A 14893-nucleotide genomic window follows, 5' to 3' on the forward strand; every position below is an offset into this window, starting at 1 on the left:
TGGCATGAGAAGCCATCTGTCTGCCTCCCCACTCCTCCCTCAGCACAGGTACACACAGGCACAAGACAGAAAGGGACAGAAGAGGTGCACGGTGGAATGGAACCTCTGCATTATTATGGGATCCCATCTGCTTTTTCCAGAATGGGATGACAGGCGAATAAGTGAAGCAACCAAAGGAAAATGGGTGATAAAATACCCTGCCCTATCAAGCTCTACAGGAGACACTAATCTCCAAACCTGAGACTGGAGGCTCTATCAGTCCAGTTTATATTTTCCACACAAAATTATCTGTACTGATACCTAAATGACCAGAACAGGGCCTTTTGCCATTTAACTTAATATGGCTCAGTACAAAGTTTTCAACCTGTACATATTTTCAGATACTATCCTACCAAAGGATAATGCTGCTGTTCCTACTAATAATCTAGATAACATTTCCCCTCTCATAGACCAAGACTTATTTAACAATAAACACTTACAATTTACTATTTTTACCATGGACAGCAAATTAGCATTTAAAACAAATACTAGAGGGTCAGGGCCACCATCCTCCAGCTGCTGCATGACAGAGATCTGAGAAGGTCTCTCTTCCACAGCATAGTCTACAAAAGAAACAAACACAGTGAAACCCATTAATTACTGGTACAGACTCTACTTTAGAATCAGATAACCCAGTTCTAATTCTTTTTACTGTTTTGACCTTTTAGACAAACACTTCTTTAACTATTGCTGGTTTGATGGATCATTTCCTAGGCTGGTATTTTCAAACTTCAATGGAATTTATAAGATAGCCTCTGTACATCCTTTAAAAAGGTGCGGCTCATTTCACAAATCAACTATTTTTCAGTATCAAGTAGAGGAGAAAATTGAAATCAAATTGAGAAATGTGTCACAATGTCAACAATGTCACAATGTCATCCCAAATGACAAAGTTAAGAATTGTTACTTAAATCACAGTAAGGCAGAAGGGCATCGGTCCTGGACTACCATGAACAGCTAACACTGGATGGAACAGATCTGTTTTAAAATTAAATGCTGCTCACATATTGGTTTCGACACTATCCAGAAATAAAAGGTTACTTCCAGCTTAACATGAGAAATGCACTGTGTCGGCAAAATATCTAATAGGAATAAAACAACAAAAGAAGAGAAAATAAGTTCATTCCAGGAATGTATTAAAGGATGTCATGAATCAGACTGTGGAAAATAATATCCCATAATCAAATACACATTTTCTAATCTTTTAAAAATTAGTTTTTAATTTTCTGGAGCCTCTTCCATTTGAATCCTCTACAGGAGGACATCACAATGACTAAAAGCTGCACTGTGGGCCAAAATGTGCAATAGTGTTGTTGAATACAGTGCTTGGGGATGCCTCAGACAGAGCCTATGTTCCAACAGAATTTCAGAGAAGGGAAGCATGAATATTCATAAGGCTAATTAAAACCTATCTCTGTGTGAAACACTCCCCACAGTCCGATTAGTGAAGAAATTAGCACATGTTTCTGGACTGCAGTTAATTTTTTGCTTCATGTTTTACTTGTTACAGGAATTTCATGGCAAGGTGGGGCCCTTCCTGGATGCAAATAGGAACCAATTGTGCAAAGGAGTGGCCCAATATTTACCCACAAGTACTTACTGAGAATTCCTTCAAATACTCAGCATGCTGCCAGCATCTTATTTTTAAAATAAACACAGTAGCCATTAGGTTATTGCATCTGGTAAGCATAAAAGCTGGCTGCCAAGTTATACCCTCACCTCCTTTTACTCCAGTGGAGATCAGAATTGGAGGAAGCCCATCTTCAGGAATCAGATTCATTGCACTGCCAACAGGACTGCCGACCTGAGTTATATTTCCCGAGAATACAGAGGCATTATCAGTCTACAAGAAGCAAACAACAAGGAAGGACAACATTAAAACAGTAATAATGATAAAAATGTAGGAGCTGGCTGGCTAAATTATTATAGATGTAGCTGAAGGAGTCTGTGTCTGCTGGAGAAACAGAAGCACCAAGTAATTTGGCTCTGTAACAATAGATGATCATGTGATGACTCCTATATGTGAACTATTGCTAGAAAGTCTGCTTAAAGCCTGCACCTCCCTTCTCTAACACCACAGATACCCATTTCTTCACAAAATCCTAATGCGCCTATGCCCATTCGAACTTTTTGCAGAGTCTCAATTCCACTTACATGGGGTATGGTGGACTTCACTGTTAGATTTTGTCTGCACTTTCCTGCATACAGAATTTTGTGACAGACAGAGTATTCTTCTGATCCACACTATGGCAATCTTATTGTTTCAAACTCCTTACTGACCATGACTCACCTTTTGTAAAGCATGTGTTACACAAATATCCTTCACACACCAGCTGTACAGCCAAACAGTTGGAAGCCACGCAGACAACAAACATTCTTAGTGATCTGCTCCAAAAATCCTCATTTCATTTTAAAAAATACGGTTGTTTCAGCACTCTGCAAACATTCAAATAAGGACAACACTTGCTATGCAACATACTAAGACAAGCCTGAGCAGATTTCCTACATCAGTCTTACTGCAGTCACCACAGCAACTCACACACCACTCAACTGAGGCAAACACGGGATTTTGAGCACCAAACACTCCCTTACTTCTGCTGATAAAGTGTTGTTGGCCATGGGCTTTGATGGATCATGAGACACTGTTAAGGTTCCTGTGGAAGTTGTCCCAGCCACTGTCAGCTTTGCTGCATCAGCAACTTCTCCATTGGGTAGTATCCCATCAGCAAACCAAACACGCCTTTGTTCTCTAGGCTGAGCCACTGGAGAGAACATAAAAAACCAGCATTTGAGATCTCACAGCAACACTGGCTAGAAAATTGGAAAATCTGAGTATAAAACAGCAAAATGGAAAAAATAAAAATGCACATTGGAAGGAACCTAAGACATCATCACCTACTGCATTCCCTATGGCAGCATCCTGTACAGACACAACCACTGAGAACAGTTTACATGTCCTGAAAAACCTGATATCCCTGCTGAGGGCAGGAATAGCACAACTGGCATTAGCCATTATTTGAAATGGATGAAGTGCAGATATCCTTTCCAAATTCTTACTACAGGTAAACTGAAAGAAAAAGGAAATGCTCTTACCTTCTGCTCCAGGATGCTTTAGAACTCCCACAGGTACCATGACAGTGGGAGGCGGAGAGCTCAGGGCACCCGAGGCCTGAGCCTGCTGCAAAGGAGGGATAGTAGAACAGTATTCAGCGGGATTGTTAGGGTTAGGGCTCTGGCTTGAGGCACTCATCATGTTCTCCCAGGCTTGAGCTAAAGCAAACAAAGAACAAGAGCCATGAGCACAGAGGAAGGTATCTAACAGCACAAAACAGTGTGTTACGTTCTCGGCTGTGGTCAGCTGTGGACCCTGCCACCTCCCAGACCATTCCCTTCATGGAACAGCGCAGGAGACTGCAGTTAAGTAAGAAAATCCATAGCACAAGGAGAAACTGCACTGGCCCTGTGCAATAAAAATATCAGTCCACAGAAAAGTATTTTCTGAAAATTTTAACAATACACTTTGACTTGAGTGATGCTTAGTTCCTCATGCTTCATTTTGTTTCTTCTTCAAAGATTTAATTGAAAAACAGTCAATACATAAATGTATGTATATAAATGCATCACACTGCATGGACAGATAGACATTCCTACTACAAATGTTTCATAACCCACAGAACACTTGAACAGACTTATCTTTCATTTATGATAAAAAGCACCTTGCATTTCTTTGTATCCAGGGCAGTTGAGTACAGATCAACAACTTTTATTCTTATCTGTAAAAAACCCCTTATGCTATTAATTTGGAAGGCATGACTTGAGCCTTAATTCAATTGGCCAAGCAATAACACATAAATCCTCTTTGTCAACAAAACTATTATGCAAAAATCTCCTCCAGTGAGTAAACTAGACTATCTCCACAGTACTGCTTCTTTTTCACCTCTCAGGAAGGCTTGGAGCAAGATACCAGAAAATTCATATGTGTGTGCTTGCACTCACAACCATATTAGTATGCTACAAATAAATGCATTCTTTGAGTCAGGCATAAATATCATGGCACCTAAGCTCTCAGAGCATGTACATCCTTGGGTTCCTTCAGCTGCAAATTTTAGAAAACCAAGGTGGAAATAACAAGACCAAAAAAAAAACCCAAACAGAACTCAATAGAACATAAATCCTCCTGCTTCCCTTCATCAACCTGCAAAACCAAGAGTGAAATGCCTGCCAATGAAAAAGGTATTGACATTCCAGTTGAGAAGATTACTTGAACTGAAGCACTTTTTAAACAGCAATTCTGTATCAGTTATAGGAAAAGTCCTGAGAGAAGAAAGTATTAAAAATGCACAAAGTTACACGTCCAGGACTCCTTTATTAGAAAAGTCATAGCACAGTACAAGAGCATTCTTAAAGCCTTCTTTAAATGGAGCAAAGTGCCAAGTCAGCATATCTACCAAATGCAAATACACTAAAAATAGCATTGGAAACCAATGGAACACATAGCCTGGCCATGGAAACATGCCAGCAAACACCCAACCCTCCCCCACACCCCAGTCAAACACAAACCAGGTACCAAGCAATCAAATAAAATAGCTGCTTTTACAGTTCCTACTCCCAGTTCCAAGGCTGTGCAAAGATTAATGCTTCACCTGCTGCACTGAGAGGAACTAAAGCCCCAAACCCTGCACTGACAAAAACTGGAAGGACCAGGAGGGGTGGGATACAATCAGGCTGCAGGTGAACTAACCAGTAACCCAAAGCATCACCATGAAGCACTGCAGCAGGAACAGGAACAGAGGGAGCCGGGACAAGCACAGGACTGGCCCTGGAATGAACCAGGCACTGATGTCACTGTTTGCTGCCATTAATGTGCATCTGTCCTGGCAGCAGCACAGAGAGTCTTTCAAAAGGAAATCATTATAATATGATCAGTTTTATTATGTCTTTTTAAAACAACACTTTGGTTTCAACTGAAATATTTTCAGCTTCTTCCCTTCCCCCAGAGAATATTAATCCTACTCACCACCACAAGCCAGCTGTCTTTTGCTAAGTGTATTTGTAATTCCTTGTTCCTGTACACCTTGAAATGTGTTCATTTCTCCATCCCAAAATGTAACACTTTAGAATCCCTTCAGCATCATTCCTGGGACTCGTTTTAAATTTCTAGATACTACAACCTACAATTTCCTGTCACCTTATACATTTGGCCTAGAGTAAAGAATTATTAATAATTAAAACCTATCACTGCATGCCAATTAACATTTAATATTTTTGAAACATTTCATCTTTTTGAAATTTTTTTGAAAAAATTATTCCTGTTTAATAACAGATACTGTCTACTAATTTTTGATTCTCATCTTGAGACTAAGCACTCAGTTACTTTCAACCTAACCTGAACCATTACTCAACTTCTTTGGAGAAAAAATAAAGCTATGAGCTTAAGTTTAGTGTTTTAGTTTACATGTTCAGCAAAGTAAGGGATCTTGCTGAAAACAGCCCAAATATTCCACTATGCAGTAATATGTAAAGATACTGCCAAAATTACTTCGTGTGAGTGCTGACACAAACCACAATTTCCCTAATTAATTCTTGCTTAGAATCTTTGCTAAAAGTCTCCAAAGTTTAGCTAAACAATTGCAGCAATGGAGATACCATGATAAACTATCCTGATAATTACTGAACAGTTATCCTAACAATTAAAAGTTTGCATTTAGAGGCTGAATTTGTTTGACTTCTCATTCTACCTTTTACATGTTAGAATGCACCTGTCAGACCTTTCTCTACCACTGCATTAACTTCTGGCATCGAGTTTCAGTGATCCAGATATATATTTATACCCCGGGAGCAAGCCACCCATTCACCTTCCCACTAATAAACCAAAATGCCTGGAATTTCTCATGATGAGACAAGTCATCTCATGATTTAAGCACTCACATGGGTCCCCTCTCAACCTAATCCAATTTCTCTGTCTTCTCAATTCAAGTCATAAAAACTGAACGTTGTGGCTTCCAGCAACAGCTGTCTCAGTGTCATGGGCTTAAGTCAGCTGGACAGATCATCACCCAGAGGGAACTGCCAGTGTGGGAAGTTCTGGAAATTTTCAGAGGCCTCAAGACAGTGCTCCGTGTTTGCCCATATTTATACCACAGCTCTGTTAATACAATAGAGGACAACACACAAAATACACTCCACAGCTCACTGGTCAAAATCAAGCAGAGTCTTTCCTTACACCAAGCAGAGGTGATAGAACTTCCTGTCAGTTCTACATGGCAACTTCAGAACTACTTGTGACCTCTCTCCTGTATCCCATGTTCTCACCAGACTTTTAGCCACAGCACTGTCCCAGGTTTGACAGACCCCAGTAACGTGCTACAGTAACAATGCAAGTCCAGCTGCCCACATATATGGACCTGTATTTAGACAAGACCTCCTAATGCAGCACCAAGGAGTTAAGAAGAAAGAGAAGCTGGATAAATTTGTGGATAAATACTACTTTCCCAATCTCCTGTAGTGCAAAATCTAGAACAGGCACAATTGCATTACTCTTCCCTTTGGCATTCCATATAAATGTGTAGCAGGTTATCTACTCAGGCAACAAAGCATCCAGAGAACTCTTCTGAGTTAACATAGAAAAAAACCCCAAAAGTCACAGATTTTTCTATCCTGGTAGAGCACTCCCAAATGAAAGCTTTCAAACTCACTGCAACCTTACCAGTTTTTCTGCTCTTCACAGGGATTCCACATCAGCCTCTCAAGCACCTCTACTGTTTTAGAATACTTACCCACACAAATAAAGTATTTTGTTTTTCTTAAATACCCTCACTGCAGCTCCACACAAAGCCAGTGAAGTGCCATGTCTCAGATTCCCTTCCCACTCACCATTCATCAGCACTGAGTGGCAGATCACACACACTCTGGCTTCCTTTCGGTCCATGTACAGCAGCTTGCACTTCAGGCTACAGCACGCGGCACAAAACACCTGGAACACAGGGGAAACTACTCAGGGCTGTGCACAAATATGGGACAAACTGATGAATCTGGACAACTGAGTATCAGCTATGTTCTTGACATGCAAAATATAGAGGTAAAAAAATCAGTATTTTCCCATTAAAGCCACAGTGACCAATACCTGCCCAAGGTGCCTGTCCTACTAATTCTGATGATTATTTTGGGGAACACATAAATGCATTTTCCTGATACTGCACTGTGGTGTTTTTAAATTTGTTTGGCATAAATGACAATGGGGGTAATAAATACCTACCACATTACAATCCCTTACAGAATTAACAATTTGGGAGTTAATTTCAGTCCTAGAAAAAGCATGAGTATTACCTAGAATTAAATACGTTTCAATGCACAAGTATTCCCTATATATAACAGACTGCTATGGCACAGATTAATTCAAACTTAATTAATTAATTCTTTGCAGTGGTACAATTCACTATACGGAATTGGACATTAGGAGGAATTTTTGGACATCAGGAGGATTTTCTTCACAAAGGGGTGATTAAACATTGGAATGGGCTGCCCAGGGAGGTGGTGGAGTCACTGTCCCTGGAGGTGTTTAAGGAAAGAGTGGACGTGGCACTCGGTGCCATGCTCTGGTTGACAGGGTGGTGATGGGTCATAGGTTGGGCTTGATGATCGCAAGAGATTTTTTCCAATCTAAATAATTTGGTGATTCTATATTAGCAACTCCAGCTGTTTAATCTCTTCATATCTAGCAAGTTGTTCCTCGGTTGAGGAGGAATAGCAATTATCAAAATGTTTTAAGTGTTCAACATATAAACCAAGACATTTAAGAAAGCTGAATGACATTAGTACTGCAAGAAAATCTTGCTCCATTTCTATAAAAAAGCTCATATTGACATGAATACAAACACTACAGCATCACAACAGTAGGGAGAACTCAGGAACTGCATTCTGTGCACACTGGCTGCTAAAGGGGCCAGGGCAAAGCCCCAGGAGCACAAGGTGCTGTGGAGATCCAGCTGCAGTGCTGGTCCTTCTCACCTGAACCAGCTCTAAAAGCTCCCCAGTCCTGGGCAGGAAACAGTCCTGAGGCTTTCTCCAGACAAACAAAACCATAAAACAAGAGCATGGCTTGTGCACCAACACACACTTGCATGCAGATAGGATCCTACAACAGTAACTGCTTTCTCAAAATCCTGCAGAACACGTGCCCTAAAGACTTCTTATTTGTTTCAAATAATTATATTTTCTTTATTTTAAAAAAACCAGTAGTTCCTCAGGGTTATTTTTCAGGTGATGTGAAGATACTGATGAACATCCATTTCCTGCAGAAAGGTAATGTCACACTCAGGAGATCTAGAAACAGAGGCAGCTACCTAACAAATGAGTTCAGATAGCAAGAGAGAATTTCAAATTTTAATTATGGGTGGATATTATCTCTGCAATTCACTATGCATTATTATGATCTGTAACACTTTCTAAACAAAAAAAATATTCCATCACTTCAGCAGCATTATTTCTGTAATATAGACAAGAAGCTACACAAGATTCTTATATATAAATGTGTTTAAGCCCAATTAAATTTCAACCAAGTTAAAGATCACACCAAATTACAACTCCTTTGCAGCCTGTTACTTGCAGGGTTTTAGTGTCAAGTGTTTAAAATAAGTAAATACAGGTTATGAACTCAACATGAGTTGAGAATCAAATGTGCAGAAAGCTCAGCCTTGTCTCATTAGAACCAGTTTTAATGTTTTCTAATTATGACAACTCAAACATTTCAAAACCAAAACATAATTAAGTATACACTGGCATTTTAATGCAAAAATAAAATCCACCCTTTCACATATGTGAAAACCTTTAAAAAACCAAAGCAAATGTACTTTAAAAATCTGATTTCTGCACTTATACCTTAACCCAATTTACAAGTATTCTAGGGAATATTAATAACAACATCACAGCATATTTTACAGACATTTGACATCATTTCAGTTCTCTGGGCAAAACTTCCAGTCAAAAGTTCATTCAGTATTGAACACGGAAAAATCAATGTCATCAACCATAAATGAAGGCCCAACACAAATTAGTATCTAATTTAGGACCCTTTTTCAAACAACACATTGTGCATTCATGAAAGGTCCCAAATGCAATGATTTAAATATTAAAAGAGAAAATAGAAGCAATGACAGAACATCCCCACCTCCTCTCTCAGGCTGCACCAGCCTTGAGCAGCAGTAATGCAGAGAACGCAATCCAGCACAACTGACAAGTCAGACTTGTTATTAACAATCACCAAGTCATTATCTCAGTACATCATGCTATAAAAAAACAACAGAGCAGTGTCAAAGCAAGTTTTTATGTTACTAGGGTTTTCAGGTTCACTAGGAGTTGTTAAAGCATTAGTTGTTAGGGGAATTGCTGATTTTTTAAAAATATTTTAGTGGAAAAATACAGTTTTGGCTGTCAATAAAAAAGATTGCATACAAATTTTCTGGTTTTCCTATCAAGGATGATGATTTCATCTGACAATAGAAAGTACAAAAATACATAACATATAATTTATGAATGTGTTCACACACATTCATCAGGTTCTTAATTTTAACTCTAAATTTACTGTAAGTGTATTACTTTCTATCAATCCAAATGGTTCGTATCATCCATTAACTCTGCAATTATTACCCTGAAATTAAAAACCGAGACAGACTTTCCAGTTGCCACTCAACTATTTTTAAATGCAGTGTTTATTCCCAAATGAAACAGATACATTCACCCCTACTAAAATGATTTGTCATTATGCTAATAAAGCTTAAAAAGAAACTGTTGTGCTAAAGCTTGTGTTCAAAATATTGAATCCCATGACTTCCTTTAGAAACAAATAACTGCAAGAGCTAAAGACATTGTCTCCCCAGTTCTTTTAAGTGAGATTCAGACATTTAACAGTGGAAGCATCCCTGTGGTTCAGTAGTTACCTACACCACACATGGTCCACAGGACTTGCTCTGGGGCTGGGAATGGTGACCAGAAAGCAGGAGCAGACAGCTGAGAACTGGGATTTCTCAAGCCACTGCAACCACATTCATCAGAGCTTGTCTGTCAAAGCTTTGGTCTCTCTCTGCCCAGAATTGTTACAGGAATTAAGGGCTGTAAAGTAATTTGCAGTAAGTGCTAAGTATTATTTGACTTACACTGATCCTTAGCATTTATTAATGAGTCCTGTCTGCCACATCTTCTGGCTGCACTTGTGCAAATTTAGCCCAGTGTCTTGGGGTGACCTTATGAGACAAATATTAGCTAACAAAAGCTTCTAAAAACAATCCATTCTAAGTCTACTGAGTCAGTTTGTCTACTGAGCAGAGGGATTTTTTATTTTATCCATGTCCTACATATAATCAAAAAACCCACTGGCACTGGTTGTTCTTCTCAAGGTTTGTCAGAAGAATGTAAAAAAAAAAAAAAAGAAAGGAAATTTTTGGCCTTGCTCCATCGTTGCATGTTTTGTGCATTTACAGATATTTTAATTTTCTGCAATCATTTGTGCAATTCAGGGCTTCAGTCGTTACAGAGAAGCAGTTACATCCAAGCAATAAACTTGTTTAAAATACAAAAATAAGCAGAAAATGTTACTGCACGTGAAAATTGTACTCATATTTGTTCAACTCCAAAAGAAAAAAAAATTACCTAAATAACAGCATAAGTTAACATATCAAAGCTAAAATCATGGACAATCCTTTAACTTCCATGCCTTACAGATTCTCCTTAGCTGCAATGAGAAGAATGAGGCCCCTGATGTTAACCAAAAGGTACACTAAGGTAGGCCTGTGCTTCATGTGATGCTTAGTGATCACCTGCGGTTACTGGCTCCACATCAGGACTTCCACTGCAACCAAGCTGCAAGAGGATGGGCAGAACCAACTGGAAGTCCTGGACCAGTGCACAGGGAATGTCTGCTTAGGTTTTAAAAGTGTCCTGGGAAAGACTGTTTAGCATGTGAGAGATGGAGTGCTATGCATTCTGGTCCTAAAGGGACAAAAGGGACACATACTTGTTCCATTTTGGAGGAGCAAGCCTGGGGCCTCTGCTGGGCTGCTTCCAGAAACAGCTGGCATGAGGGTTTGAGCTTTTCTGATACATTTGCTTCTCTTAGGTCCTTTATCCACATCATTCTGCTTTCCCTGCACTCTTCTGGTAGCAAAAAATTATCACCCATAGCAGCCAGGAGGTCTTTCAATCAGCTTCAGAAAACTTTGAATGAGGCCTAAATGAACCAAAGTTATTTTTACTCTAGTTCTTAGTTGGGTTTAGTATTTCTTTCTACAATATTCATTAATACCTAATTGACAAGAGTGTTAGTTTACTGCTTTTGAATCATCATTATTTTTTCCCTGAGTTCCTACTTACACCACTGACATGTATTTCAGTAAAAGATATTTGGAAATAATTTACAAGTTAATAATTCACAATAAACTCATCACATAAGAATTTGTGTTCACTTAAATGGCACATACATAAAAAAAAAAATCCTCAACAATAAAGTATTTCTTACACAACAAAAAGTGATACAGAAATTATGTTTTAGTTGTCTTCATTACAAAATTTCTCACCATGTGGACATACATATATCAGGTTACAGTTAATTTACTTTTTTTTTCCCCAGGAGCAAATGTATGTTTAGAAACATGTTAATACTATTAAAAATAATGTAAGCAATATGAGAAAAGTTAGTGAAGAAGACTGAGAAGAATCAAGTTGATCAGCCATGTAAACCAGCAGGATGCCAGCAATCCAACAGCCCACTCCCAATGCACAAGTTTGTTTCAGTAACTTTAATGGGATTATTGATGCAGTAATTTCTATAAAGCAGCTTCCTGCACTGAGACAGTTTATAAGAGTTTGACATAAACCCAAGGATGACGATCATTGTAATCAACAAATACAACTGCTTATTTAGACTAGTAACAATTAGTTATTCTTTGTTAGAACCCTAAATAGATCAGAGCTCACAAACTCCCATTTTTGCTTCATTCAGACACGGCTTTTTAGGAAGAGATGTCACAGGTAACTATATCCAGTAGTTTAGCAAGACCTCTGATGTAATGTTGTGCAGTATCAGGGAAAAAAAGATGCTTTGAGTTTATTCACAAAATACGAACTTACCTTCCCACAGGCTCTGCAATGGTGCCTTCTTTTGGTGAATGTAAATCTGGCCTCACATTTCATACAGTTTGGTGCTTGAGAATCTGGAACCCACACTGGAGCCACCTCACCCAAAGTTGTAAAAGGCTTTCTGGCTGGAGCTCCAAACTGACCAGCTCTGAGATCATTATCTGGACTATCTGGGGCTACTGCAAGGCACGAACTATTAGAGACTCCAGATTCATACTCATCCAAATGTTCCCCATTGGAACCAGTACCAGAGGCATTTGAAGATGTTTCACCAGGAAACGTGTCTGCTGTATCCCCTAATTGTGTCTTACCAAAGACATTTTTGTTTTTACTATTACCTCCACAATTTGGGGGAATAACGTCATTTTGTAAGTGGTCCGATAATGGCTTCGGAATCTGCAGTTTCAGATTTGTGGGTTGCTTAGGCCTTGCACCACCAAAAGGAACACTGATATATTGCAGATTAGTCACTGGTTTTGGTGAAGTTTGCCCTTGCATGGATGAAACCTGACTACAAAGATTATGCAAATAATTTTTCTTTATGTGGTCACCAGTGCTGTTTAAAATAAGACCGCTCCCTTCTGTGGTCTCATTTCCTCTCTGTTCATAAACATTAGGGTAACATTCTGACTTGCTCTCCTCAATCTCCTTTTCCTCTGTTACCGAGTCTTCCTTGGAGGGTAAAGTCTTTGGAACATGAGCAACAACTGGGTTCTGCATTCCATAGGAATCACAACCATTAGACAGAGAGCTTGCTGCTGATGTAGCCATCACATCAGAGAGACTGGACCCTTCAAGCTCATCTGTACCAGACCCTTTTAAGTCTATGCCCGCCTCCAACACCCCATCTTCATCTTCTTTGCTACTACCACATGCATCATCAAGCTGTTTGGTCTGCAAAAATTTTTCATTCTCTCCTAGAGTTTGCTTATTATTCATCTCATTCATCTTTGTCAGTTCCCAATTAGTCATCTCCTGAGATTCAGGGTAACATTCTGCCATGCTGTGCAATTCCGTTGTGCCGAGATTTTTATCACATTCAATGACTTTGCTTTCAGTGGCACTAACATCCTCTGCAACACATTCCTTGTAATTGCCACTTCCAGCCACGTTAGGTTGACAGGTTTCGGTGAGCCCAGATAGCCTAGACTGCAACTGCTGGGTTGTTTCCTGTTCTACGATTAAGCTTCCACTACTGGAACCAGAAGAGTTTTTAGCTTCTGTATCTGCTCTCTGAGGAATGGCTTTACTAGTGAAATTTTCAACTGACGCACAGTTTTCTTGCATTTTAGCAGTACCATCAACTGGTCTCTGTAAGAGAGTCACTGCATTGATCCCTGCAGTTGTAGCTTCTGAAAACAGCGAATCTTTACTCATATTAAAATCCTCCTTCAATCGAGAGGAGGGGCATGCAGCAGTCAGGCTTTCAGAAGAAGCATTAATCAAATGACTTACAGAGTCATCTTCAGTGCACAGCCTGTTTACTTGCTTTTCTGTATCTATATCCTTTTCTGTGGATCCATTTACAGTAACACTAAACTGGTCACTCTGTCGATTTTCATTATCCAGTGTAAAGCTAATGGAGTCCATTAGGGACTGACTGTTGTAATTTGTACAATCCACCACATCATCACTTTGTAGTGTTCTCCTGTCACAGTTGTGCATGACTGCCACCACTAGCACATTTTTCTCCTCTGGCAAGCAAGCTGTATTTCCACATTTCTTTTCTCCTGCTTCCACAGAGTTACACTGATCATCCCGATTACTATTTCTTTTAATCAATTGATCATCTGCTGCCTGATCATCAATCCACATGACTGGGGTCTCTGGGCTTATGCTAAAATCCTTTCCATTAGCACAGCGATCCCCTCCTCCTGTTGGTGTAGTCACTGAATGGGACAAGGAGAAAGACTTTAATCTCTGCTGACATTCATTAGGAGTTGTAGCTTCATTCACATTGGCCACAGTCGAGTTGAATGACAGGCGACAAGAAGGCTGATCTAGAATCTGATTCCACTTCGCACCCAGCAGTGTAGGTGAAACAGCGGCATCTGAAAAAGAAAACTTCCTGTCATATTAAAGCTACAGGTTCTGTTAGGTTCTATTAATCCTGCTGCATTAGAATGCCCCAAATAGAAATGCAGAGGTGCTCAAATACGGGCACTAAAATGAAGCTCACCTGCCATAACCAACATCCTTGATCAACCTAAGTAGTGTAATTCCATAATGTTTCTGGAACTTGAGAAGTTTAGAGCTACCCCAATTACTATCAGGTTGAATTTGCAACTTTGAAGTATTGATTAATATATTTCGGACAGCTAGAAGTGCTTGGAAAGATTCTCACCCCCATAATGTTCAACTTCCTTGACAGTAAAGAATTACCAATTAGACTAAGCAAAAAATTTAGTGCTTTGAACATGATAACCTTCATTATATGATTTATGTGACCTAATAAAACATTTCTGCAAAAGAAGCTTAAAATAAGTTTTGCCTGATTTGTTTAAAATAAATTATTTAAATATTGCTACTGAGATTAAGCTTCACAAAACCTTTCTTTAAAAGTGTATGGCACATTTGCTATTAAAAGAGTGAGAAATTTTACAAAGGTAAACAAGATGAATGGAAGCAGAAGAGAATACTTCTAAGAAATGCTGAAGACATACTATGCAAAATTAACAGATTTTTTTTGTAAATTCTGGGATTAATTTGCAACTCAAACCCACAA

The 14893-nt window shown here is 39.1% G+C and overlaps 1 protein-coding gene across 5 annotated transcripts in view; it reads right to left on the bottom strand.

Annotated features, from left to right (window-relative positions):
• ZFYVE9 (zinc finger FYVE-type containing 9) overlaps positions 1-14893 on the bottom strand; it is a 56151-nt gene that overhangs the window by 19901 nt on the left and 21357 nt on the right. For all 5 annotated transcript variants that reach the window (XM_019291609.2, XM_039556467.1, XM_039556465.1 and 2 more), the window contains 6 exons: positions 12160-14219; positions 6913-7012; positions 3133-3309; positions 2632-2801; positions 1759-1882; positions 480-602 (listed from right to left, as the gene is read on the bottom strand). In XM_019291609.2, the coding sequence (XP_019147154.1) occupies positions 480-602; positions 1759-1882; positions 2632-2801; positions 3133-3309; positions 6913-7012; positions 12160-14219 (2754 nt within the window). The remainder of the gene's footprint in view (positions 1-479; positions 603-1758; positions 1883-2631; positions 2802-3132; positions 3310-6912; positions 7013-12159; positions 14220-14893) is intronic.

The sequence above is a fragment of the Corvus cornix genome, chromosome 8 (assembly GCF_000738735.6).
Source record: "Corvus cornix cornix isolate S_Up_H32 chromosome 8, ASM73873v5, whole genome shotgun sequence".
Taxonomy (NCBI): Eukaryota; Metazoa; Chordata; class Aves; order Passeriformes; family Corvidae; genus Corvus; species Corvus cornix.